The 25,174-nt window shown below is 36.5% G+C and overlaps 4 protein-coding genes across 12 annotated transcripts; 2 read left to right on the top strand and 2 right to left on the bottom strand.

Moving 5' to 3' along the window:
• The first annotated feature begins 1,399 nt into the window (after window positions 1–1,399).
• On the top strand, window positions 1,400–11,011 carry LOC114722871 (protein SCAR3-like). Of its 9 annotated transcripts, none has more exons than XM_028908989.1 (15): window positions 1,400–2,115; window positions 3,224–3,387; window positions 4,052–4,175; window positions 4,468–4,600; window positions 4,793–4,860; window positions 4,976–5,137; window positions 5,256–5,417; window positions 5,536–5,697; window positions 5,788–5,976; window positions 6,068–6,256; window positions 6,377–6,538; window positions 6,666–6,827; window positions 6,923–10,118; window positions 10,387–10,494; window positions 10,610–11,011. In XM_028908989.1, exons 1-15 carry the CDS (start codon window positions 1,961–1,963, stop codon window positions 10,658–10,660), a joined length of 5,187 nt encoding a protein of 1,728 aa, XP_028764822.1. In that variant the 5' UTR covers window positions 1,400–1,960; the 3' UTR covers window positions 10,661–11,011. The 9 variants fall into 9 exon arrangements, with proteins under 9 accessions (XP_028764822.1, XP_028764825.1, XP_028764824.1 ...); XM_028908991.1 differs by having other exon boundaries at window positions 1,401–2,115; window positions 6,095–6,256; XM_028908990.1 differs by having other exon boundaries at window positions 1,402–2,115; window positions 5,815–5,976.
• Window positions 11,012–15,273: 4,262 nt separating this feature from the next.
• On the top strand, window positions 15,274–16,068 carry LOC114722988 (dof zinc finger protein DOF1.5-like). The gene has a single exon (XM_028909134.1). The coding sequence runs from the start codon at window positions 15,444–15,446 to the stop codon at window positions 15,945–15,947; it is 504 nt and encodes a 167-aa protein (XP_028764967.1). The 5' UTR covers window positions 15,274–15,443; the 3' UTR covers window positions 15,948–16,068.
• A 2,610-nt stretch (window positions 16,069–18,678) lies between these two features.
• LOC114722917 (olee1-like protein) lies at window positions 18,679–19,784 on the bottom strand. Its single transcript, XM_028909038.1, has one exon. The coding sequence runs from the start codon at window positions 19,394–19,396 to the stop codon at window positions 18,875–18,877; it is 522 nt and encodes a 173-aa protein (XP_028764871.1). The 5' UTR covers window positions 19,397–19,784; the 3' UTR covers window positions 18,679–18,874.
• A 729-nt stretch (window positions 19,785–20,513) lies between these two features.
• LOC114722916 (14-3-3-like protein C) lies at window positions 20,514–24,577 on the bottom strand. Its single transcript, XM_028909037.1, has 7 exons — window positions 24,404–24,577; window positions 23,843–24,149; window positions 23,649–23,736; window positions 22,693–22,802; window positions 22,440–22,588; window positions 21,034–21,083; window positions 20,514–20,910 (listed from the first exon to the last, which is right to left on the bottom strand). Exons 1-7 carry the CDS (start codon window positions 24,474–24,476, stop codon window positions 20,908–20,910), a joined length of 780 nt encoding a protein of 259 aa, XP_028764870.1. The 5' UTR covers window positions 24,477–24,577; the 3' UTR covers window positions 20,514–20,907.
• Between the last annotated feature and the right edge of the window lie 597 nt (window positions 24,578–25,174).

Raw genomic sequence — 25,174 nt, 5'->3', positions numbered from 1 at the left:
TGGTATATGCTTTAATTTTCTGGTTTCCCAAATTAATGATCACAAAGCATGCTTATCGCATAAAAGAAGGAATTATATATTAATCAAAGCCACTGGAAAAGAAAAGAAATGAAAAGCAGTGGCACATTCAAGTTCTGGAATTGTCTGAAATCTGAATGATGCCCAGAAAAAGTGAATGAATATATAGGAAACAATTAATCTTCTTTAGCTATGTTGCAGTCAGCAAAACCTTTAATCATGGCAAAGATTCTTCCTATAAACACTCAAACAACCTGTCTTTCAATATTATAATAATATCCTTCTCTTTCTTTTATTCAAAATATTACCCTCCCCATCTTAAATATAAGTTACCTAATAGACAAATTTTGGTCTTAAATATGAATCACTTGCAGTATGTTTAATATTTATTTTTATTTTTAATTTTATTTAATTATTATTGGAAAGGAAAAAAAAGAAAAGATTGAAGGATGATTCGTGAATATAGAGAAAAAAAATTAATAAAGATAAAATTAAATTTTTTTATCATTTAATGTATTTATTAATATGCAATGTTATAAGTAAGAATATGAGTGTTAACAATATTAACATTTACACATATGACCCCTTGTTTCCCGAAAACCTGAAATTTAATGTATGAATGATGCCAGCAAATAAATTAGTGTTCTTCATTACATCAGCTAAAACAACCTGAATGTATTCAGAATATTAATAATAATAAATAATTAAAAGACAAAGATCCGCATTTCTGCATTCAGAAATTATTTATTCACCGTCGCCATGCGCCGTTTACTGGACTTGGCAGCATAGTGCCCAGATTTGCAGAGAATTTGTCCTCCCATATTTGGATTTCTTTGAAAATTTTGTCCCATTATTGAAGCTTCAATTCAATTAATCTAATCTGATTACAAAATATAAACATAACAATATCAATTCAAGATAAACATAAACGTTAAATATTAAATAAAGCAAAAGATTAAGAAAGAAAATTAGATAGTTGCAAACAAATATTTTAATTTTAAATTATAATGATAACATTAATTTTATCCAATAAAATTAGAAGATAATCAAAACAAATTTAAGCATATTTATAGATGTCTGTGTTGATAAGTTGTTAAACAACAATTTACTGCAATATAAATACTCTAATTATTAAATAATTTTACATCACTATCAAACTCAATTTATATGCTTATTCATTTAGGCAACGGGCGTATTTTTTTCCCCCTCATGGCGTACTTACATCAAGAATGGCTCTACATAATTAAGATCTTTCCCCACTTCGTATCTGTGGATCGATCTGATCCTTAGAAGCTATAATCACCATTGAATCTGATACATTTGTCACTAGAAGCACCTTTTTTCCTCATGTTCATGAACATCACTTTCTCTCAATTATCTCTAACACTTTCTTGTAGCAGTGTGTCTCTGTGCGTATGCAATTCCCAGTTCATCTACCGTATTGATTTCGGTGATGTCAATTTACCATTTTGACCAAATCTTTGTGTTTAGGTGTGCCTCCGTCGCTTCCCGCAGCTCATCGGTACCGCTGGAAGCTCCGGCCCTGAACCGTCATTTCAAATTCAAGGTTGTCCCACCACTTTAGGACACCCAAGTCATTCTCTCAAAGTTGGAGGCTATTTTGGTGCTTTTGAAGGCGCTGTTGCTCTCACTGTACTAACTGCGATTTCCGTTCAAGAATGGCTTGCGGAGTTGGCAATCTCCTTCTCCGTCTGGCTAACCGATTCTCATAGCCCGTTCCTTACTCTCTGTTCTTCTCTTGGGCAGTTAAGTTGCTCCCACCCCTCCTCATCCGTTCTCTTTTTCTCTCTAAAGTTGGAAGAATTTTCCACCTTCCCCCCGTCATCTTCATTCATTTATTGCTAGCTCACATTCATTTACTCATTACATATTAGCAAAGTTCTGTGCTTCAGCTTCTGTGTGTGAGGGAGAGGGGGAGAATATGCCGCTAGTAAGGGTGCAGGTTCGGAATGAGTACGGCCTGGGGCGGCCCGAGCTGTACAAAAGGACCAGCAGGGAAGATCCAAAGGCTGTGCTGGATGGTGTCGTTGTGGCTGGCCTTGTGGGGATCCTGAGGCAACTGGGTGATCTTGCTGAGTATGTTTTCTTTAATCTTCTCTATGAAATTCTCTTTTTGCTCAAACAGGTGCACTGTGTGTGAAATTTGAACCCTTTTGGTATTTCATTGGTAAATGGGGTCATAAATTTCTGCAATTTCGACACTTAATCTGAGTTGTAGGTTACCGCTTTACGAGAAAGGTAGTTTAGCTACTAGCAAATATGGCGGATGTTGTAGTCAGAGAGGAACTAAAATGTCACCTAGTCGTTGAAGTTGATATCTGTCTTGGCTTGGGTTAAATTTCAGTTGATACGATGAAAAATTGTCAGTTTTTTGAGCCGTTTCATTTGAGGGACCTAAGCGTGTTGGATGGCTTATCAGTTCAAATATCCAATTCATCAAATACTTTGGCTGCTTTTGGATTAGCACAGTCTGTTTCTCGTCTCTTAACAATTTCGGACGTTCAGCGGGGGCAATGGTCAGTAGGAAGAATAATGTGAAAAATTGCAATTCTACTGTGATTTCGGTAAGAGTGGCACTGTGCTGTCTATTTCAAATGAGAGGAATTAGATAGCACGAAGAAATTGCACAGAAACAGCATTCAGATATGTACATGCAAACCACCTGTTCGATGAAAAACAGAAGTTCTGGTGATCGCAGTTATAAGATGAACTGCCAATCAATTTTGGTCTCTATCTGTGAGTACACCCTTTGTGATGCACATCAGATTGGACCTCAAAGGAAGTTGAAAATATTTGATCCTGATTATAATGGGACTGAACATATGTGGAATCCAGTCTACTGTCTACTATCTATTGTCTGATAAATAAATAATTATTGAAATTTTATGAATTTGGTTTAGAATATTGAGCAGAATAACTAACTTTATTCTGTGTCGGATATTTCTCTCTATTTTTTCTCTCCTCATGCCCAGTCTTTTCCTCTGCTATCCTCTATCTCCTTTTCAGAATGCGCCTCACTTTATAGTATGATTATAAAAAGTTCCTATCATTATGGCAGTGTTATACTTGCTTCTGGAATCTATGTCTTCTATTAACTTTATGTTGCCAATCGAATCTCATGTACTACTAGTGCTCCTTTTGGAAATTTGTGTCAACGTCTAACTAGCAAGCTTCATGAATGAAGCTTTGCAGCGGAGGTTTTTCATGGCCTGCAGGAGCAAGTAGTTACCACAGCTTCTCGGAGCCATAAATTGATGCTTCGTGCTCAAAATATTGAAGCTGCTCTTCCTCCACTGGAAAAGGCCATATTGACACAAACAAGCCACATACATTTTGCTTACACAGCCGGTACATATCATATGAGTTATAACCGCATTTGCCTGATTTCGATTTGGCATAACTTCTCTTTTAGACAATGGTCTTAAACTTATTTCGGAATTTTATATATTGCAGAAAGTTGTGTTTCCTTTCCAGGTGATATTTTTATGTGTTGTTGGGGATAATAAGAGTTAAGTAGTTAATTTTTTGTTGTTACTAGTTAGTTAGCTGCTTGACTGTTGCTTTCAGGTACCGTGCGTTAGATTTTAGATCAACACTTGTTAGTAATTTTTGGTTTTGTTGTTATGGAAGCCAAAAGGCATATAACAACTGTGCAAGAAGCCCAAACTCAAACTGTGAAAGTTTTGCCTCTGAAGCATGCTATATCACTAAGAGTACCATTTGAGCCTCTTCGAATTACAATTTGGCTCGTTCAGCACATATTTGTGCATTCAAGTGGCAGTAGAATAACTTCACATTGTTTCTGTTAACTAACTTTAAGTATAGGTCGCCCATTCTAGCATATGGGCTATTATATTCTTCATTTTATTCTTTGAATTCTCCTTCTTCTTCTTCTTTGGTTTTTTTGGGCCAAGTATATTCTTTGGAAATTCAGTGTGCCTTTTGATAAACATTTTAATATCAAGAATCTAGATAATATGGGAGAACTTAATGAGAGCATTTGCCCTTTCAGGTTGTGAATGGCACAGTCGTGCAAAACCTGAACAAAATCATTTCATTTACAATGACTTGCCACAATTTATTGTGGATTCATATGAAGAATGCCGGGATCCTCCACAACTGCACTTGCTTGATAAGTACGTCACATGTTCATTTGACTTCTCTGTCCTCTCATTTTTGGTTTGAACACGGTTAGTATGGTTTAATAGTACATCTTGAATTAGTTTCTGCATAGTAATGTCAAACAACTATACTAATTTTTTTTCCTGTTCATTTAGTCATTTTCCTGAAACTTGCTTTGTCCTGTTTTTCTCCTTTACTCCCCCACCGGGTGTTAGAAGGTGGTAACTACTGTTAACAAAGTCAAGTAAACCATCTAAAATTTAGTTCAATTTCTAGCTGATGAACTAATTCCTTGATATCATTCAGATTCGATACTGGTGGCCCAGGATCTTGTTTAAGAAGATATTCAGATCCAACTTTCTTCAAGAGAGCACCAGCAGATTCAGATGAAGCACGCAGCGAGAAAACTGAAAGATCTAGGAAAACTAGTAGAAGCAAGGTACTTTACTGTTTGGAGCATTCTTGTTGTACTTCATCCAAACTAGAGGCAGGCCTCTGCAAAATGCACGGAGCGAAATATATCTAATCAAATTCAAAATATATTCATGAGCCATGGTTTCTAATAGGATTATTAGATATATAGATACTCTTCAACCAATGTCTTGGTAATTATGGGAAATATGTTGGACAGAAGAAAAGGCCATCACGAAGAAATGGAGAAACTCTGCAGGGTGAACAAATGCATAGCAAACGTGGCAGGTAAAACATTGTTTCATGGATTGCAAAGATATATGTGTCATGTTAGTAATTCTTAATTATCAATCACATGATGATGTATGATTCATAGAATGCGATTTGCTTTGCATGTCCATAGGCAAACTTCTTCCTCACAAACAACTGACGTGGTGCTGGAATCAGATCTGGAGGATCATTCTTATTCTGTTGATCCAGGAGCTGATGTTGGACAGAGGAAAAGTTTATTGCAAAGAAATGGAGAAACTCCGCAGGGTGAACAAATGCATAGCAGTGACAGCAGGTACAACATCCTTTCATGGATTGCGCACGTATATATGTCATGTCACTAATTCTTAATAATCAATCACACGATGATGATGCATGATTCACAGAATGCAATTTGCTTCGAATGCCAACAGGCGAACTTCTTCCTCACAAACAACTGATGTGGTGCTGGAACCAGATCTGGAGGATCATTCTTTTTCTATTGATCCAAGAGCTGATGTTGGACAAAGGAAAAGTTTATTGCGAAGAGATGGACAAACCCTGCAGGATGAACAGATGCATAGCAGTGACAGCAGGTACAACATCCTTTCATGGATTGCGCACGTATACATGTCATGTTACTAATTCTTAATAATCAATCACATGATGATGATGCATGATTCACAGAATGCAATTTGCTTTGAATGTCAACAGGCGAACTTCTTCCTCACAAACAACTGATGTGGTGCTGGAACCAGATCCGGAGGATCATTCCTTTTCTATTGATCCAAGAGCTGATGTTGGACAGAGGAAAAGTTTATTGCGAAGAAATGGAGAAACTCCGCAGGGTGAACAAATGCATAGCAGTGACAGCAGGTACAAATCCTTTCATGGATTGTGCACGTATATATGTCATGTCACTAATTCTTAATAATCAATCACATGATGATGATGCATGATTCACAGAATGCAATTTGCTTCGAATGTCAACAGGCGAACTTCTTCCTCACAAACAACTGATGTGGTGCTGGAACCAGATCTGGAGGATCATTCCTTTTCTATTGATCCAAGAGCTGATGTTGGACAGAGGAAAAGTTTATTGCGAAGAAATGGACAAACCCTGCAGGATGAACAAATGCATAGCAATGACAGCAGGTACAACATCCTTTCATGGATTGCGCACGTATACATGTCATGTCACTAATTCTTAATAATCAATCACATGATGATGGTGTATGATTCACAGAATGCAATTTGCTTCGAATGTCAACAGGCGAACTTCTTCCTCCCAAACAACTGATGTGGTGCTGGAACCAGATCTGGAGGATCATTCTTTTTCTATTGATCCAAGAGCTGATGTTGGACAAAGGAAAAGTTTATTGCGAAGAGATGGACAAACCCTGCAGGATGAACAGATGCATAGCAATGACAGCAGGTACAACATCCTTTCATGGATTGCAGATATATATTGTATATGTCATGTTACTTATTCTCAGCCAATCACATGAAGATGATGTATGATTCACTGAATGCAATTTGCTTCGCATGTCAACAGGCAAACTTCTTCCTCTCAAACAACTGACGTGGTGCTGGAACCAGATCTGGAGGATCTTTCTTATTCTGTTGATCCAAGAGCTGATGTTGGACTGAGGAAAAGTTTGTCACGAAGAAATGGAGAAACTCTGCAGTGTGAACAAATGCATAGCAGCGACAGCAGGTACAACATCCTTTCATGGAGTTCAGATATATATATCATATATATGTCATGTTACTAATTCTTAATAATCAATCACATGATGATGATGTATGATTGACTGAATGCAATTTGCTTTGCATGTCAACAGGCGAACTTTTTCCTCTCAGACAACTGATGTGGTGCTGGAACCAGATCTGGAGGATCGTTCTTATTCTGTTGATCCAAGAGCTGATGCTGGAGAGAGGAAAAGTTTGTCACGAAGAAATGGAGAAACTCTGCAGGGTGAACAAATGCATAACAATGACAGCAGGTACAACATCCTTTCATGGATTGCAGATATATACATCTATGTCATGTTACTAATTCTTAATAATCAATCACGTGATGATGATGCATGATTCACAGAGTGCAGTTTCCTTCACATGTTGACGGGCAAGCTTCTTCCTCACAAACAGCTGACATGGAGCTGGAATCAGATCCGGAGGATCATTCTTATTCTGTTGATTCAAGGGCTGATGCTGGCTACATTGAATGTGGTTTTCAGCGATGTAATTCTGTGCAATTTGATGAGCAGGAATGCAAGGAATCACCCTCTTCTATGTTGACACAGAAAACTGATGCTTTTCAGTCTCCATCTTCTACTATAGATTATAGTTTTTCCCAAGGTTCATTCGACAAGCAAATTGCCTCTACTTCTGCTGGTCTTACATGGGATGAAAAGGAAGAGATAGTGGGTTCTGAAAGTCAGTGGTACGATAGAGATGAAATTCCAGAGGTCCTTGATGAAATACAGGACCTACATATGCATGAAGATAAACCTGTTGCCGCAGAAAATAGTGATCAAAGTGTTTCCTTATATGGAGAGGAAAGAAACCTAAAACCACTCTCCAGCAGGGTCCAAACAGATGAAACTGATAGCGAACCTGATAATTACTTGGATGCTCTTAACACCATCGAATCGGAATCTGAAAATGATCTTGATTGCGAAACAAAACAAGAGGCAGAGGAGTTCATGTCTCATCTGTCTTCTGAGGTCATGGAAAATGAAGTGGGAGCTGTTTCTACTGTGCTAGACCATGATTTTTACAATGTCTTTGCTCATACTATGTCCAATGTTTCATTGAACAAAGAAAGAGGTTTTGATTTCCCTGAAACCCTGCAAGAAATTCCTCCTCACATATCAGAGAGACATTTAAGTAGTTTAAGAGATCCAGTTCAATCAGATTTTCCTGAAAGGACTAAGATTTTACTTGCTCCTTGTGACTCTGGGAGCCCCATCCATGAACCAGTTCCTGACACATGTGGAAATGCTGTTTTGGACTGCTCTGCGGGCCCAAATCCTTTGGATGCTACCTGTTCTCTTGATGACCCAGTGTCAACATCCACTGAAACTGTTCCATCAAATGCTCCTGTAAGCCTAGAAAGTAAAATGACTTTAGTTGATTCTCATGTCTCTCCCACCCATGAACAGGAGCCTGAGCAACCTGCAAATTATGTTTTGGACTGCTCCGCAGGCCCCAATTCCTTAGATGATGTTCATATTCTCGATGATGCAGTGTCAGTGTCCATTGAGCCTGTTCAATCAAATGTTATCGTTAACAGAGAGAGGACTGAGAGTTTAAGTGATGCCTCTGAGTATCCTATCGGTGAAGAGGTGCCTCATATCTGTGGAAATTCTGTTTTTGACGATGCTCATAATGACTCACTGTCAGCATCCAGTGAGAATGTTCAACCAGATGGTTTTGTTAATTCAGAAACGATCAAGAATTCAGCTGATTCTCTTGCCCCTCAAGGTACCATCTATGAACAGGTATCTCACGTATGCAGAAACTCTGTTTTAGATTGCTCTGTAGGCACCAATCCCTTGGGGGATTACCCCACACTTAATGATTCTGTATCAGCATCCGTTGAAATTGATCCATCAGGTGATCCTGTTAACTTTGAAAGGACCATGAATTTAGCTGACTCTCATGGTTCTGTGAGTACCATCCATGAACAGTTGCCTCACATTGAGGGAAATTCTGTTTCGAACCACTTGGGAGGCACCAATCCCTTGGGAGATGATCATACTCGTCATGATATAGTGTCAGCATCCATTGAAACTCATATATCATCTGGTTCTAAAAATTCTGATTTACCAGACAAAGAAGCAGATAGCGTTGACAGTAATGTTTACAAAAGTAAAGAGACTCCTTCAGAGCCTGCTAGTGATCCTTCAATTGGGTTATGGACTAATGGTGGATTATTGGGACTTGAGCCATCAAAACCACCTGATTTTATCACGCCGAGTTCTGTAAATCATGGGCTCATGACTTCAACAAATGATACAGATGGTGTTTCGAGTCATAATTCAATGTCAAAGAGCGATGAATATAGAGAGGAAGAAGATTTGTCAAAGGTTGCTGAACTAAATCAAAAAAAGGAACCAAGTTCTAGATGCTTAGTATCACAGTGTGATGATCAAGCTTCTTGTGTCTCTGGAAAGACATCTAACTGTCATTGGCAGAGCTGTAGACATGGTCAAGATAATGAAGATTTTGATAAAAACAGGATATCCACCCCTGGAACCGCTGTCCCAGTTACCCACACAGGTTGTACTGAACCTATTAAGGGAAGTGGGCTAAATTCACCTCTGCTGTTTGGGCTTGGTCATAAATTACTTATAAATAGCTTTTATCGGAACGTTTCATTTGATGAAAAATCTGGACCTGATAATTCTGTGAAAACTGGCTTATTGGAGCAGAGTGGACAAAATAGCACTGTACAGCAGTCACTTCCTGAGACAACCTTCAAAGAGAAAGTTAGTTATGATTATCCTATCTGTTCACCACCTCCTTCTCCTCCACTTGAACATATGAAAATATCCTTCTGTCCTGTTGATGGGTTTGAGACCTTCAAACTAAAACTGAAATTTCCTGATGCGAGTAATCATGGCGAGAGTACAAGGGACACGTTTCCTTCATTCCGGTTAGTCCCAGAGCATTCCATTTTTGTGCATGAGTCGGGCTTCAATTCAGATGATGACGATACTTTTTGTAGATCAACTCCTTTTGTGTCAGATGATTGTCTTAGTCCTCACTCTGACTATAATTCCGATCAGTGGGAGTCTGATGATACTCCTGATATCAGTGGCGATGGGGTATATGATTCATCTCACAGAGTATCATTAATTGAATCGAAGTCAAGTTCCCGAGAAGTCAGAGGAGTGACCAATGTTGATATCAATTTGGAAAGTGAACATATGCTTACTCAGGATAGTGCAGAACCTTCTTTATCTGGGCATTTACTTGATTTTCCTAGCTTTGATACGATGGACCCCGTTCCTGGAAAAGAATGTAACAAGCATTCTGATGGCGATAATAATCTCAAATTGCAAGGTCATTCTGAGTCTATACCACTGGCACCGCCTCTTCCTCCAAATCAGCGGTCGGACATGATGAATGAAAAACAAAATTGCATGTCAAAAGATTCTGAACAAACTAATGATCCAAATAATTCAGAATCTACATTGCAAGTCAGGCCTACCCTGGTGGAGCAAAATCCAACTGATCATGAGGATCGTGAGTTTAATGACAATATTCCGTGTAAACTGAGGAACAAGGTATTCATCTTATAGATTATTTTTTTCTCTAAAGCTTTATGTTTAGGTAACCGTGGTGGATCCGGAATTTTGCCATTATTCATGGATTCAGTCTGTAACATGAATGAATAGAAGAACGGAGATCAGGCGGGAATTGAAAAGGATATGAATGAAAAGGGAGATTTTCTTCGTCAAATCAGAAGAAAAGCATTCATTTTCGATTCTTAATGATTTAAGCAGCAGATGATGATTATTTTCATCTTCTTAACTTCGAATATTATTGTCACAGTCCTCCAATCAAAAGCATGCAGCAACAGAAAGGCCAAATGATATCACAAGTCCCTTTACAACCGACAAAGTTGCTGCAATTTTAAAAAAAGCAAATGCCATCCGCCAGGTTTTCATCAATCATCTTCTCGTTTCTTCTGCCACTCCTTTTGCTCTGAGCCTAGTGACTGTGAACTATTTGCTTATCATATGTGAGTGATAAATTTAACTGGGAAACTCTTCAGGTTATTTCAAGTGATGACGGTGAGGATGATGATAGCTGGAGTGAGTCTTGATGTGTTTGATAGTAACAACAGTTGATCTGCAAGAAAGAGTCGTCCTTGCCTTCTAACCAGAAGTTTGCGTGAGGCCTTGTACTGAATGTAAGTATGTGTGGATAAATCTTGTTTATCTGTAACTAGTTGTAGTGAAGCTGCTAGTTTTATATAGTTTTACGCCCATTTGTATTGATTCCTTCATTAGTTGATTTTACTTTGGAGGTTTTGAAATCAGGTTAAGTCAATGTATTCTTAGGTTGTTACTGTCCGAGGCAACTATTTGTACACAGAATGCAAGAAAATATGATAATTTTGAGTCATGAATCTCATTTGAAATCATTATTAGCTTTTTCAATTTTGGGACAGCCATATGATAGATATTTGCTAGTACATGTCAAATTGGAGGCTCTGGTTGGAGGCAATCCTATTCGAGGCACTGTCGGGCGCTAAATATAGACACCTCTCCCAGTAGAGATTTAAACCTTGGTTCACCACGCGGTGAGGGACTAGTCCCTTCCGTTAGATCTAACTCCTGTTGGTGTCCAAATGCTTTCTTGACAAATAATTTTTAAAACCATTTTTTTACATGATAAATAATTAATCTTGCATAGTCCAAAGCCGTTGTCACTTTTGTAGACTTTATTCCGGTCCTGTACGAGGTGGAGTATTTTTCGATTTAGTTACATGTAAGAACTGTCTTTTTCTTTTTCTTTTTTTGTTTCATATTGCTTCTCAATTTAATCTTCCATAAAAATTATATTCTATTTAGCTCCTCATACATGATTAGTTTGGAAGATTTTTAGCTTCAAGCCGCCAAGTGGAGACTTGCACTCAATAGAACATATCTTCTATTCTGTGGGTGGTGGTGGTGTTTTTAATTTGAGAAAATGATGAAACGTGAAGAGATAATGTATAAAAAAAATATTTTAATGGAGGGATATATACACATTGAAAAAAATAGAAAAATTATTAATTTATCAAGTTTAAATTATTTTGAAACTATTGAATCAGTAATTATTATTTTTTTTGGTAGCTCAGAGTATCAATAATTAATTTATAATATAAGATTCTTATCAATCGTTTTAATTTTACTATTAGAAATATTTCCTATTTCAAGAAAATGATTATTATATAAACTGCTGTCGCGAATTTAAATATTTTATAAAGAGTAATGGGTGCATAAATGATGATTTAAAAAAAAAAGAAAAGAATTTTTTTTGTTTTTGTTTTGGTCCTCCTTTTGGGGTAATCCAAGTTGGAACATCAATGAGATGGAACATAGCATAGAGTATATGGGCTGGTTTTGGCAGCTTTTACGTATTGTGTCTGCGGTCCTTTCTTTGCTTCTATTTACTTTTGTTATAACTTCTTTTCTTCTCTTTTGTTTTGCCCTTAAAAAAAAAATTCTTTAAAAATGCTATTAATCTTTTTGACCAGAAAATGCTATTAATCTACTACTCTATGATCTACATTAAAATAATAGTAGTAATTATTAATTATGCATCCCAATCTACCCCCAGTGTCTCATTGATTTTATTAACCAAACTCAAACATTTGAATTTTTTTTGAATATATATATATGTGTGTGTATTTCTCATATTTCTATCCTTTTTTTTTGTGCTTTTAACATATTGTATTATATTATATTGGCATCTGCGTGTCACATGTAAATGCACAAAGGAAAATTTTGTTTAAAAACTCCAATTAAACTAAATTTATAATTTAAAAAACTTTTTATTTTATAGAGAATTCAGTATCCACTACTACCCTGTCAAATTTGAACATTGCCAAGCCAAATTCATAAGAAAAAAATATAAACATTCTAAACATTAAGTTTATTACTGTGTTCTAGCTAAAAAAAGAATTATTCTTTGTATTTTCCGAAAAAGTTAAAAAAATCACTATAAAAAATATTTAAAATAGTTTTTTTTTTTGGTTAAATTCATTCAATAACATATTCCTTATAAGTTCTCAGTAACTTTGATCCTAAGAATAATTAACAAAAAAAAAAAAGGCATCACGAGTTTATTACTTTGACAGCTTCTAAAGATAGAGAGACCTCGTGAAAAATGTAAGCCGATTGTAACATTTTTTTAAAAGAAAAATTAACATCATGATAGTTCAACCATACTTATCAGTATGAATTTTCCTTTCTTAATTAATTAATTATGTCCTAATCCTTTCTTAATTAATTAATGATGTCCTAATCCTTTTTCTAAAGTAGAGCCTGATATAGCTAAGCTTCCAACTTGCTTAGACCAGCTGAGGAACGGCCTCATTAAAATGGTCAATAAAATATTAAATGATTATTAAAAAAGAAATCTCTCAGCAAGATGATATAAAAGGACAAGAAAGACTTTTCTTGCTCCATTTATTTATTTGTTTATGGCCACTAAACATAAACCAGCAAGCAACATGCCGCCCCCCTCTTGTCAACTGGGCTTAATTCGTTGAATTAAACATGAATATCGTATCAATTGGTGATAAAATAATTATAAAATAAATTTTTCTCTTATATAAAATATTTTGATCTCTAGAAGTCTTCATTTAAGCCTGGATTGATAGGAATCATATTTTAATTTTGTTGGATTTTTTTTAAAAGATTCTGTGGGCAAAATTTTTTTGTATTCATACTACTTTATCTCTAACCTTCGATTCTTGACGTAAGAACTGTTTAACTAATTTAAAAAAATTAATAAAATTAAATAAATTACTTATATATAATAATACTGGCATGAGCTTTCTAAAATATTCTTATGTAATATATTAGATTATATGTAAATTTTATGAGTTGCATAAATTAGTTTGGGATAAAATAATAGATATGATTATAAAATGAATTAAAATCTTATATTTATTATCAAAATTAACTCATTAACTAGCTCATGTATTGAGAATCGGAAGAATGTATAAGGATTAACAATTCAACACAATGGAAAGACAAATCTCCACTAAAAAAATTGTCTATATATATATATTAGCCAAAAAGTCTTTGCTTTTTAAAATGAAAGAGAGACTTTGAGGAGCAGGAGGAATAGAAAGTGCAATATTTGAAGATAATTAAAGAAAGCAAAAAAAAAAGAAAGAAAGAAAGAAATGAGGTTGCATTGTCCCCATTAAGAAGTTGAAGAGTGAGCTGGAGATGATCTCACTTTTTCAAATAATTAATTATGAATATGTGAAAGTAATGATGACGATGAATGCATAAAGATTCCTTTTTAATTTGGTAAAGAAATATATTAATGGCGTATATATCAACAGATATTTGTTACATCAACAAAAGCGTTGCGTGGGAAAAGGGAACCAAACCCACAAGACCTCACATATTAATAATTATTTTTTGTTGCCGCCGGAAGCAAAAAGTTTCTCAACAAATCCATCTGAACCTGCAAAAGTTGCCTTTCGTGTCAAAAGTAAATACCAAATACCATTATCCCAACAAGCAACTTACTTTAGAATTAATCCCAAAAAAAAAAGAAGAATATATATAAATATATGCCTTTATTTCCAGGTCATTTGCCAAAAGTCACGAGCCTCGACCATAGGAACTTGTTCTTTTTCTTTTGGGGAAGACATATGGGGACTTGTTCTGATCCTGGCAAAATGGATGATGGAGGGAATAATAAGGCATGTGAGAATTAGTTGTCAAAGTTTGAAAGCATGCTTTAAGGCTTATAAAATTTATCATCTCAGCCAGAGTTGTTGACTTTTGTCAACGCTTAAAAACTTGGAGAAATTCTGCACACCCTTTAGAAAAAAAAGGAAAATCTATGTAATTTTGGTAAAACTACTAACGGGGATAAATATGTCTAAATAATTATATTATTCTCTTTAGCCCCGTGTAATATTTTTCTTTGTTTTTAAGATTAATACAAACCTCTCTTAAATTTTGTTGAAATTTATTTAAAATTTAACTGCAATAACAAATAAGTGAATAGAGTTTTATTTACTTTACATAAAAAGTGAATACAAGTATTAAGATGCTGGCTCATTAAATTCAGTAAATGTAAGAATACATTTTAATTCAGGAACACTGTAGTATAGGAACAAAAGTGAATGCACTGCACGCATGTGAATTTAATATAGACGTCCAATGTCAAGATTGATGTTCCACAGACGAATGGCTTTATATATACTACAAACCTTCTTTTTTTCTTTTTCCAAATTTGAAAAGAAAAAGATAGGTTAGGCTTTTGGATTTTTCTTTTGGCCAAATGTTAGGCTTTTGGATAGAAATATCCCATCACACAGCTAACTTCTGAATTTTGATTATGGAATTTCACTAATAACAACCCCCGGGTTTTGGCCTTTTGATTCCCTTTGCAAGAGATCTACCTGGATTGGGACCCACCCTGCATGATGCTGACGTAGACTTCTGATGTGGACAAAAAAGCTTCCCACTTTCAGGCCCTTTTGGCCTTTTCCCCCCTTTTCCAATCCGTCACTTTATACTCCACCTACGTTATACTAGTCCTACTATTTCTTCTTTTTATTATTTCTTTCTTTCACACTCACTTTTCTTCCCCTTCTCTCTCTCTCTCTCTCTCTCTTTCTCCTTTTCTTTTCCCCCCTTTTTCCTTTTTTTCCCCCCTAAAACTGTTTATGATCGCACCAACTGTTTTGCGCTTTTCACCTTTATTTTTTTCTCCTATATATATATATATATAGAGTACTTCCGTCGTCTTCCTTCATCAACCTCAACCCAAAACCAAAAGCCTTCTTCGTTAAGAGCAGTAGTAATATAATAAAGGATAGTTTCTTCTTCTTCTTCTTCTTTATTTTTCTGTGAGTGGAATACAGAATGGCCGATGTGAAGAACGGCCAAGATAATCATCAGGGGATAAAGCTGTTTGGGGCTACGATCACGTTGCATCGGGGAAGAAAAGGGGATCAGAAGGTGGTGGAGGAGGATCGGGCGACGCCGGAGAAGAGGCCGGACAAGATCATACCGTGTCCCAGATGTAACAGCATGGACACCAAGTTTTGTTACTTCAACAATTACAACGTTAATCAGCCGAGGCATTTCTGTAAGGGGTGCCAGAGGTACTGGACCGCCGGCGGTGCCCTCCGGAACGTGCCCATCGGGGCCGGCAGGAGGAAGGCCAAGCCACCTTGCCGTGGGCCTGCTGGATTCTCCGAGGGTTGTGGCTACGAGGAATCTGTCGACGGCGGTCACCGCCAGTTTGTTTTGGATGAGGGGTTGAATATTATGGAGGAGTGGCATGTCGCGATGGCTCAGAGTGGTTTCCGGCACCTTCTGCCAGCAAAACGGCCGAGGAACACCATTGCCGGTCAACCTTTTTAACCTCCCTCCCTCCCTCCCTTCCGTTTTTCTTTCTTTCTTGTATATGATATTATTAAAAAAAAATTGAAAAAAAAATGCTCCATACAAATTTGATGGGCATGTTATGAGGTATTTTCATTTTGACAGCAATTTAAATGTAGTGTTTGCAGGTAGGTAGTATCTATGGATGCATGAGGAAAAAAATGTTGATTAGAAATAATTTCTATATATATCAGCATAAAATTAAAAATATAATTATATAAATGGATGCATATTGGTGTATTTCAATAATTAAATATATTGATAATATTTTTTAAACAATTCTACGTAAATATATTTTCCACACAGTCACAATATAATGCTTCGATACTCTAGCATTGCACCTTATAATTAGGGTTAAAAAAAAAAATTCTTTTGCGCGTGATCCCTGATTGAATTTGGAAACAATAATTGTTTTATTTTTTTAAGTCAGAGTATTATATGAATATGATGTTCAATTATTGAGTTGCCTGGGCATTTTTTATAGTACTGTGAAAAGTTATCAAATAATTAAAAATATTGTGGGAAGAACAAGCAATTTGACGTTGCCGCTCAACTTGATGTTTAGCAACGATCGACGACGACGTCCAAAACCTGTTGCTTATTAAATAATAAATTATTTAATTTATTGACGAGGCCACCATAAAATGAGGTGAAAAAGTCAATGAACAGATGTTTCTTCCCTCTAATGGCGTTACGTAACCGTGAATCTATAGCTAGTAATTATAATCTTAAACAGGTTTAAACCTGTTGCTAATATAAAAATGGACCCGTGTAAAACTAAACACCAGATTGCTTAATGAAGGGTTTCGCGCATTAATTATATAGTGATATAAGTTTTTCCTTGCATGATTTAGCCTTTGCTTCACACACACACACACATATATAGAGGAGATAATATAATTATTTTAAAAAACATTATAACTAAGTTTCAATTAATTAAAAGAGAGCTATGGATTCAAAACCCCATTGTCATTTTGAGGATTCTATTGGCGAATAATTTATGAGTACTTTTATATAAAAAAGAATAACAGTGAGATAGAGTTTAAGTTTAACCTTTGACGATGATGAATTTTTATATTTTAAGATCATATAAAATATTATTTTCGGTGTTAATTATAAGATCTCGTTTGTAGTTCATAAATAAAAATTTTACAATTAGGACAAGAGATTATATATTTAAACGTGTAAAGTTAATTAGGAGATAAAGAAGAAGGGGTTGGCGGTTGGCGGTTGGCGGTGGCAGGAGTGCGATCCACGAAAGCCACGGTGTTGAATAAATTAAAGGTGCGCACAAAATCTGGAAACGGTCAATTGCATAAATAACGAAATTACAAAGGAAGCTCACTTTGAAATTGAGATTAGATTAAATTAAATTAAATTAAAATTGGTGACATTTAATTATAACTTGTTTTGTCTTTGTTATGACAATTAAGGCCTCTAGTGAACATCCTTCTCATTGTTTCTAGAGGCCGGCCTCTTTTTTCTCGCTTTCATTTCATCCCATTCAATACAACTAGGAAATCTCGTCTTCACTTTCTAAAGCCAAAGACTAGTTTAAATTTTACTTGTACTTAGTCAAAAAACACACACACAAAAAAAAACAAAGACTTGTAAATAATATTTTCCCTCTTTCTTATCATGAGACTTAATCATATATTTTATAATATAACATACTTTATTTAATTTTTTCCTTAATTTTTTTAATTGAGTACAAAACATCTCAAGTAATTAATAAAATTTCTCTAACTAATGGTAAATAATTAATTTTATCAATTTATGTAAAATAACACACTAGATGCTTATAATAAAAATTCGAAGGAATGCTATGTATACCAAGAGATATTCCAAGTCTTGGCACGTTACTGATAGTCATGGGTTGAAATTATTGTGTGTGTTTTATTCTTCTCATGAGGTATGGGAAGTGTTCAATTTTGGATTGGGGTGTGGAAGGGATATTTTAATTTAGGAGTCTATTTTAATGTTTCTGCTTCTAAAAATGAGTATCGGATAAAGATGCCTACTTTTCAAAGGATGTGACATGATGGAAGGCATTGTGGATACACACGCAAGAAGAAAAAAAGTTTATACTTTCTGGTCTTCCCAACTTTTGTTTTCGTGTCCACACTTTTGTTGTCTCTTGTTTGTCATTTATTATCCTGATCCGGGTATATCACAGGTTCAAAATTAAGCAATTTATTTTATTTAATCTGTCGCATTATCCGCCACGATATGTTTTCATTTTGAAGGATTCGTATTCATATCAAAACATACCCCCCCCATTTTTTTTTTAAAAAATGGTTTGGTGGGGGTTTTTTTTTGCACTTTATTTTTTAGATTAAAATAGATAAATAAATAACAATGATCAGACTTCATATACACATTCATTCGTACGCACACGCATGTGTGTGTAAAGGAAGAAACGAATAAAGATGTTTTGTAATTAGAACAGAAACAAACAAAAGTCACGTCCCCACTTCAGAAGTCCGCTGCTGATAAAAAGATCAACGAAATGACGCATTGTATTGCAAATGTGCAATTGACTATTATTTATCCATCTTTGAACTTTTGAGACTAGTATATGGAATTTATTTAATAATTTTAAAATATGAGAATTATGTTTTTGCACCTAGAAATAAGAACCATCAACTCTCTTTTTTTTTTTTTTACTTTTAATATATATATATTTACTGATGTTGGGTTATTCAATGAAGGTTCATTCACACAAGTGAAAATCCCTTTTGATTGTTGATTGGCACAAAGATTAATTGCGTTCATAATCGGGATCTTGAATCCCATACATATGAAGTAAGATATGAGAATGAAGAATTAGAGCCCCCCCTCTTGGAGTGATTAGTGGGGGGGAAAGAGGGATTAATAATTGAATTAAACCAAGGAGGTAATTAATCTCAGTCGAGCGGGTCGTCATCACTGAGGGGGTCGGCGGCAAGGTGAAGCTCCTGCAAAACGGCGCCGCATTCAGGAAGAGGTTGGTTGCGGAGGAAGCCGAGAGGGTTGGCCGAGCGAACCGGCGAAACGATGCCGTTGTTGCGGGTGACGCTGACCTTAGCCGCCTGAGTCCCGAAAGACGATGCATCAATCTCAGAACACTCAGGATCGCTGCTCTTCACAAGAACCACCTCGCACGATTCGTCTTCGCGATCTCCTTCAATCTCCACACTGTATCCACCCGAACCGTCTGTAACTGCCTCTTTGCTCAGCGTCACCTTCCCGCTCTCTGCTTCCTTGCATTCCAACCTCACCGTCGCTCCGGCGACGAAGCGGCTGAGGCGGGTCATGAATTGAGTCCGGCAAGTGTCGCAGTAGACGGAACCCTCCACGAAGAACTGATCGTGGCACTCGGCCAGATTCAATAGGGAGATCAAGCAAAGGGCAGAGGCAAGGATGAGGATGGCGCCGGACTTCGCCATTGCCGCTTAGTGATTCCTTGCCTTTATTGTTTCTCTGTTTGGATGGGATTTTGATGCAGAGGGAGGGCTGACCATAACTATGCAAATTCCGGTCATTTTATACCTCAATGGCTTCGCCTAATCTTGGTTGTTCGTTATTCTTGTGCGGTTCTCCTCTTCCCCTTGTTTTCCGATCACCCATCGCCTGTATTTCACAAATGATCTCCTTTTTTTGGATTAATTATTTTCAAATCACTGTTCGCAGTAGAATAATCTATTAGCGCCTAGTGATGTTATACCAAATCAGGACAATTATAAGCGCTTGCCGTCTTATATTTTTTTCATCCGTAACTATAGAAATCGCTTTTGAGTAAGCTAACGAGAGAATTCAATTGACCTCGCCGGCAGGCGCTACTACCAACCAAAGCTATCGTATAGATTGGGCGGAGGATATTTCCGGGTTCGAACATTGTCATCGTATATATTGAACAGACTAGAAGAATTGTCCGAGCTTGGGCAATAATATAGGAATAGTTTGGGGGGAAAAAATATTCATAGGGGCTAATCTTTATAAATTAATTATTTTAATTCCTACGTTCTAAAATCAGAGGAGTGTATAATAAAATTGGATCGCCAGGAAGTAGGAACACAGAGACAAAGGTAATGGGATTCTTGTTAAGCATCATTATCAACATGGCGCCGGATTCGAATTAACAAAAATAATGGACGCCCCCTGGTTAATAAGGGATATCGTTTGGAAGATTCAAAGGTTCATAATAATCTTTGAAGGCCCATATCGACTTTTCACGTTATTAGTTCTTAATGCCAGAAAAGTCCAATTTCCTTGTTTTCGGCCACGGGACTCTTCTGTGTTTGGGGAACGTGGAGGATTTACACACACTCTTCAAGAATTTTGAATGGGATTGTTGTTAAGCAGCAGCAGCATCATTGTCAACACGAATTGCATCTTTAAATTCAAGAAATCTCAGAAAAATAATAAATGCCAAAGTTCACACGTTTTGAAAGGCATTTTCTTCAGGCAAAAGAGGGGGAAAAAAAAAAAAGAAAGGCATTTTCGAATTTCGTACAAGTTATGAACAGGTCTCTTTCGAGAAGAAAATTTTAGTGATGTGCCAACTGATCAAATGAGTCGCCAATAATCTCATTTCAAAGGAAATTTCCCGGAGAATTCCGTAACCAGTACGATTGTCCATTTGGACTGACTAAAGGGAAAAAATGCACCCATCAACTCATAGCCAAACTATGTTCACATATGTCTCAAATACACGCTAAAAAGGTGTGCAGAATGGGATATTCCTATAGCAAATCTTCGAAATGCTTTCCATTTAGTCAACTGGGGAAATAAAGCCCTAGGATTTGCAAGTTTCTAGCACAAAACTTCCAGGTCCTATCACAACAACGGTAAACTGTGAACTTCCGAGAGAAGATACAAAGAAAAACCGCCAGGAGTTGCATAGACTAGCCTTCTTTTATAGACAGCACAAAACCCTAGCCAAAGGCCTCGTCATTTTTTACTGCAAAAAATAAATATATGCATATTTCTCTGGTAAGGTAAAAGTATAAGCCCGAAGAAAATCCTTTTCCCCCTTAGTAAAATGGTTATCCCAAGAAGATCTACTAAGTGGTTTTTAACCTACCTCGGCATCTTCACCTCCACCAGTCCGGTTAGACTCCTTTTGTTCATCAGCTGTACAAAATTAAGAACTCGATTCAATTTACAAATAACTCAGACAAAGCACATGCATTAGAACTGGGTCAGTAGGACACAGAAGTAATTAAAACTAAATCTCAGAGGAAAAAGCAAAGTAACACCCAAGATAAGTTTAATACCACGACACAGTGGCATGTGTAAATAGCAAAATTGCAGGAATATGTGTGGAAACCAAACAGAACATTGGATTATTTCTAGTTCTATATTATTGATATTAGTTGGACCTTAGCAGGTATGTCAGCTTAGAATCTTCATCCTTCAACTAGCTTAAGAAAACAAGTTATATCTCTTCCAAAGTGCTTGCGTTTCTACCCGATTGAAGTTTTCAATGTGCTTAGAACGAAAGAGTGAGCACTCGTCGGCATTGAGGCAAGGGAGTTCTAAACAGAGGAAGCATAGGATTTTACGGCTAGATGAATGGGTTACTTCTACCGTAACAGACATGGTTCCACAGACCAGTTAAATGGGTATTAACACGTAATATCAACTTAATATTGAATAGAAACAAGAGGAAGAAATTAGGAAGTATCTAAACCAAATGAGAGAACAAAAAGATAGAGGACTATGGAAAATATTACTCAACAACACACCCATATAAGTAGCATAATAACACTAAAATAAGCATACTTGAATAATCCAAAATCTATTAATGAGAGAACATCTAACTCTAACAGAAGCACAAAAGAAAACAATTAGTACAACCCACTTCAGAGTTCATGAAAAACAAGTGTACTCCAATTAAGCACAAATCACCAAGTCCTAGTGATCAACTAGAAAATAGAGCAATTTAACTTAGACAAATAGAGTTACACTTTTCCACCAATAATTAATGAGAGGGAGATGAAAGAAAAAAAATCAAAGCTAAATGAAAGAAATTGGAAAAGTTGCATTCATCTTAATTGCTAAAGTTACAAAAGCAACGAAGAGATCAAGGATCTTGTGAAGGTCATAGATGGAATGAAATTTTTTAGTTAGCCTTAATACTTTTAATCAGAAATAAAGAACTAATAGCTTGATCTATTTTTTCCATAGTTTATCACCGTCACCAATAACACACAGAGGAAGAAATAGCAATCCAAGCTAAAGTGTAATCAGCACAGCATTGTACACAACCACAAACAAGGCATTGCCAATTATGAACAATATTCCATGAGTCAGTATGAAGAGAGAGAAGACACAAACAACCATACAAACTATAGTCTATGGCAATGTCTTCTAATAATTCTAATCAAAAGAACATATTGGAAATTAGAAGAAGGCATAGAATATATTTCGGTTACAAATGAGAGTGGCATAGTGGACGGCAAACATTAACTTCCAGTTTGTGATTACCTCCATCTTCAGGAATATCAGAAGTCCACAAAGTGAGATTGTCCCTTAGAAGTTGCATAATCAATGTGCTGTCCTTGTAAGACTCCTCACTCAAAGTATCCAACTCTGAGATTGCTTCATCAAAGGCCTGCTTGGCAAGGTGACAGGCTCTGAAATGAAAAGTATGTTGCATGAGTTTTTTAAAAATAGAACATGAACATAAGTGAAAAGTGATCCATGAACTCTGTCAGGAAGACTTTAACATTAAGCATACCTTTCGGGAGAGTTCAAAATTTCATAATAAAAGACAGAGAAATTCAAAGCCAAACCCAATCTGATGGGATGGGTGGGAGGTAACTCAGCCTCAGCTGTAGAGGAAGCTGCCTGCAAATGTAAATTATCAAGGGTCAGCCGTTGACATGAACTAGGGGGAACTGTGGAACAAAAATTGAAAACCTGTAACTCTTGCAGTCTTCGCTACTCAGCTAAAATTCAAATCACTAAAATCAGTACAACTACTCATTGACTTTTCAAAGACCCTAATTATCTCTCAGCATTGCAAAAAGGAAAAGATTACATATGACAAAACCAGATTTATAACCCATAAAGTTGGCAGTGCTTCGTCAGGGATACATGGATTGGGGAGAAAGAACAGCACAGAAACAAGAAGAGTTTGAGAAGCTGCGTCAGCTGACATCTAGAGTGTGCTTAGAAGGCAAGTTATAGACTAGGAACGGACAAATAAAGTTCTCAAGGATAAACATTTAGCAAACACTCCTCTCCATTTCCTCTCTGTATCTCACCAAGCAAGGATGATTTCGGGCTCATATATCATCAAAAAGTTCAGAACTTAACGTACTTGACAAGATGGTGGAATAGTTATTAGCATATTTGACTCAACTAACCAGAGCTACAAGAATAAATTGTTAGATATAAACCTTTTTTTTGGGGGGGGGGGGGGGGGAGGAGAAGGCAGGAGTCAATTAATACCTTGATTGCATCCACTTTGGCTAAACCTATACTAACATTTGTCGCTTGATATTAGTGAAAAATCTGAAAACCATCAAGTAACATTTTTCTTTTCAGGCTTCAGATGCCAGATTCACGCCAATGGCCAAGCAAACACAGTTCAAACATCATGAATCACAAGGTTTTGCGGTGAACCAACTTAAAGATATTTAAAACAAGACAAAGCAGATGATGATATAAGATTTATGAATTTGATTAGACCTGATATGCTTTCATGGATTGATCGGCTGCTTCTTTTCTCTCATCACCAGACTTAAACTCTGCCAGATACCGATAATAGTCACCTTTCCTACATTACAGGAAAAATGCCAAAGAGTAAAAATTCTGAAATTTAAATTCTCCAGGGAAAAAGCTGGAAAAAGGAAAAAGAAAAACTTAGAACCAAAATCAAATACATTTTGTAGAAAAACACGCTGGATTCACCACCAGCGCACGAGGGAATAAGATGCTTATCCATAACACTCATGATATCGCTGCAGATATTTGACAACTCCGACTCCACCTTCTGTCTATACTCCTTTATGCGTTGCACACTCAGATCGTTCCCCTTTGCTTCCTCTTTCTGCTCAATCGAAGACAGAATCCTCCAAGATGCTCTCCTTGCACCCACAACATTCTTATACCCAACTGAGAGAAGGTTTCGCTCCTCAACCGTTAATTCAACATTCAGCTTAGCAACCTTCTTCATGGCATCCACCATTTCTACAAAAAAAACAATAAAAATTAGTAATTACATCGTTCTCAAACTCGGCTCCAATTTTACTTGCACAGGACTAAAACAAATCCCACCAAAAATAAAGACAAGAATAGCTCAGACAAAAACAAATAAACTTCGAACGGTTTCTCCCCGGTGAGGAAAAATCTTCGCACAGATCATTAATTCCCACATAGTAGAGTCTCTCATTACCGAAGCAATGAATAACAGAAACCTCAGAAGAATAGAGTAAGGGAAAGACCTTCATAGCGCTCAGCTTGCTCAGCAAGCTTGGCGATGTAGACAAAGTTTTCACGTTCCTTAGTCGACGCCATAGCCGATCTGCTACCTTCTCTCTTCTTCCTCGCAGTCTGGTCTGAACTTTCTCTCTCTAGATATGACGCCTTTTGCTACCTTACTCTGTTTATAGTAGTAGCAATTTGGCGCAATGGAAAAGTTACAAGGCGGTCGGGGTTGGTGAATGACGGGCTGCGATATCGGAGACCGTGGGACATGGAGACAGGCCGAAGATGATGCCCACTCGCGGTTGGGAGAGTGATCAATGAAGCTGAGAGGCAGTGTCCACGTGTCAGAGTGTAACTATGGAAGTCCCTGTCACGTTCTGGTGCAGAGATTGTGGATTGAACGAAGAAATATGATTGGGATTGAGCTGGCATTGTGTCCGATTATCATTATTTTTCCTTTTCTTTTTTTGGTGAGAAATTATGTTTACTTAATATGATGACTGAAAATATTTATTTTGGTCACCAAAGTGATAGAAAATAGCCTCAAATTTAAATCATTAATATATATTTTTGAGTCATTTTTCGCAATGATCCTTTCTCGCCTCCTACCCCCAGCCCTTTCCTCTCTTTTCTTTATTATTAAGTTTTTATTTTAATTTTTTCAACCCCAAAGACTCTAAATTCACTTTAACCAAAATTAATGATTGGTCAACATTAGGCTGGTTATTCGAAATATACAAAAAGCTAAAAGACAACGTATCTCTCTATTGAAGTTGCAAAATTTTTAT

The sequence above is a fragment of the Neltuma alba genome, unplaced genomic scaffold (genome assembly GCF_004799145.2).
Source record: "Neltuma alba isolate B1F8T4 unplaced genomic scaffold, ASM479914v2 tig00012116_pilon, whole genome shotgun sequence".
NCBI classification, from domain to species: Eukaryota; Viridiplantae; Streptophyta; class Magnoliopsida; order Fabales; family Fabaceae; genus Neltuma; species Neltuma alba.
The sequence above is the reverse complement of the archived record's forward strand: the minus strand, read 5'-3'. Positions and strand labels throughout refer to the sequence as shown.

Excerpts from the sequence above, each read along its gene's own strand:
- LOC114722916 (XM_028909037.1), bottom strand. The coding sequence starts at position 24,476 with ATGGCGTCGACTAAGGAACGTGAAAACTTTGTCTACATCGCCAAGCTT. Across the intron at positions 24,150-24,403 it reads GCAAGCTGAGCGCTATGAAG|AAATGGTGGATGCCATGAAG; the intron begins GTCTTTCCCTTA and ends TTTTTTTTGTAG. Across the intron at positions 22,589-22,692 it reads ATTTTGAACTCTCCCGAAAG|AGCCTGTCACCTTGCCAAGC; the intron begins GTATGCTTAATG and ends TTTTCATTTCAG.
- LOC114722988 (XM_028909134.1), top strand. The coding sequence starts at position 15,444 with ATGGCCGATGTGAAGAACGGCCAAGATAATCATCAGGGGATAAAGCTG.
- LOC114722917 (XM_028909038.1), bottom strand. The coding sequence starts at position 19,396 with ATGGCGAAGTCCGGCGCCATCCTCATCCTTGCCTCTGCCCTTTGCTTG.
- LOC114722871 (XM_028908989.1), top strand. The coding sequence starts at position 1,961 with ATGCCGCTAGTAAGGGTGCAGGTTCGGAATGAGTACGGCCTGGGGCGG. Across the intron at positions 2,116-3,223 it reads CAACTGGGTGATCTTGCTGA|CTTTGCAGCGGAGGTTTTTC; the intron begins GTATGTTTTCTT and ends TCATGAATGAAG. Across the intron at positions 5,418-5,535 it reads ATGCATAGCAGTGACAGCAG|GCGAACTTCTTCCTCACAAA; the intron begins GTACAACATCCT and ends GAATGTCAACAG.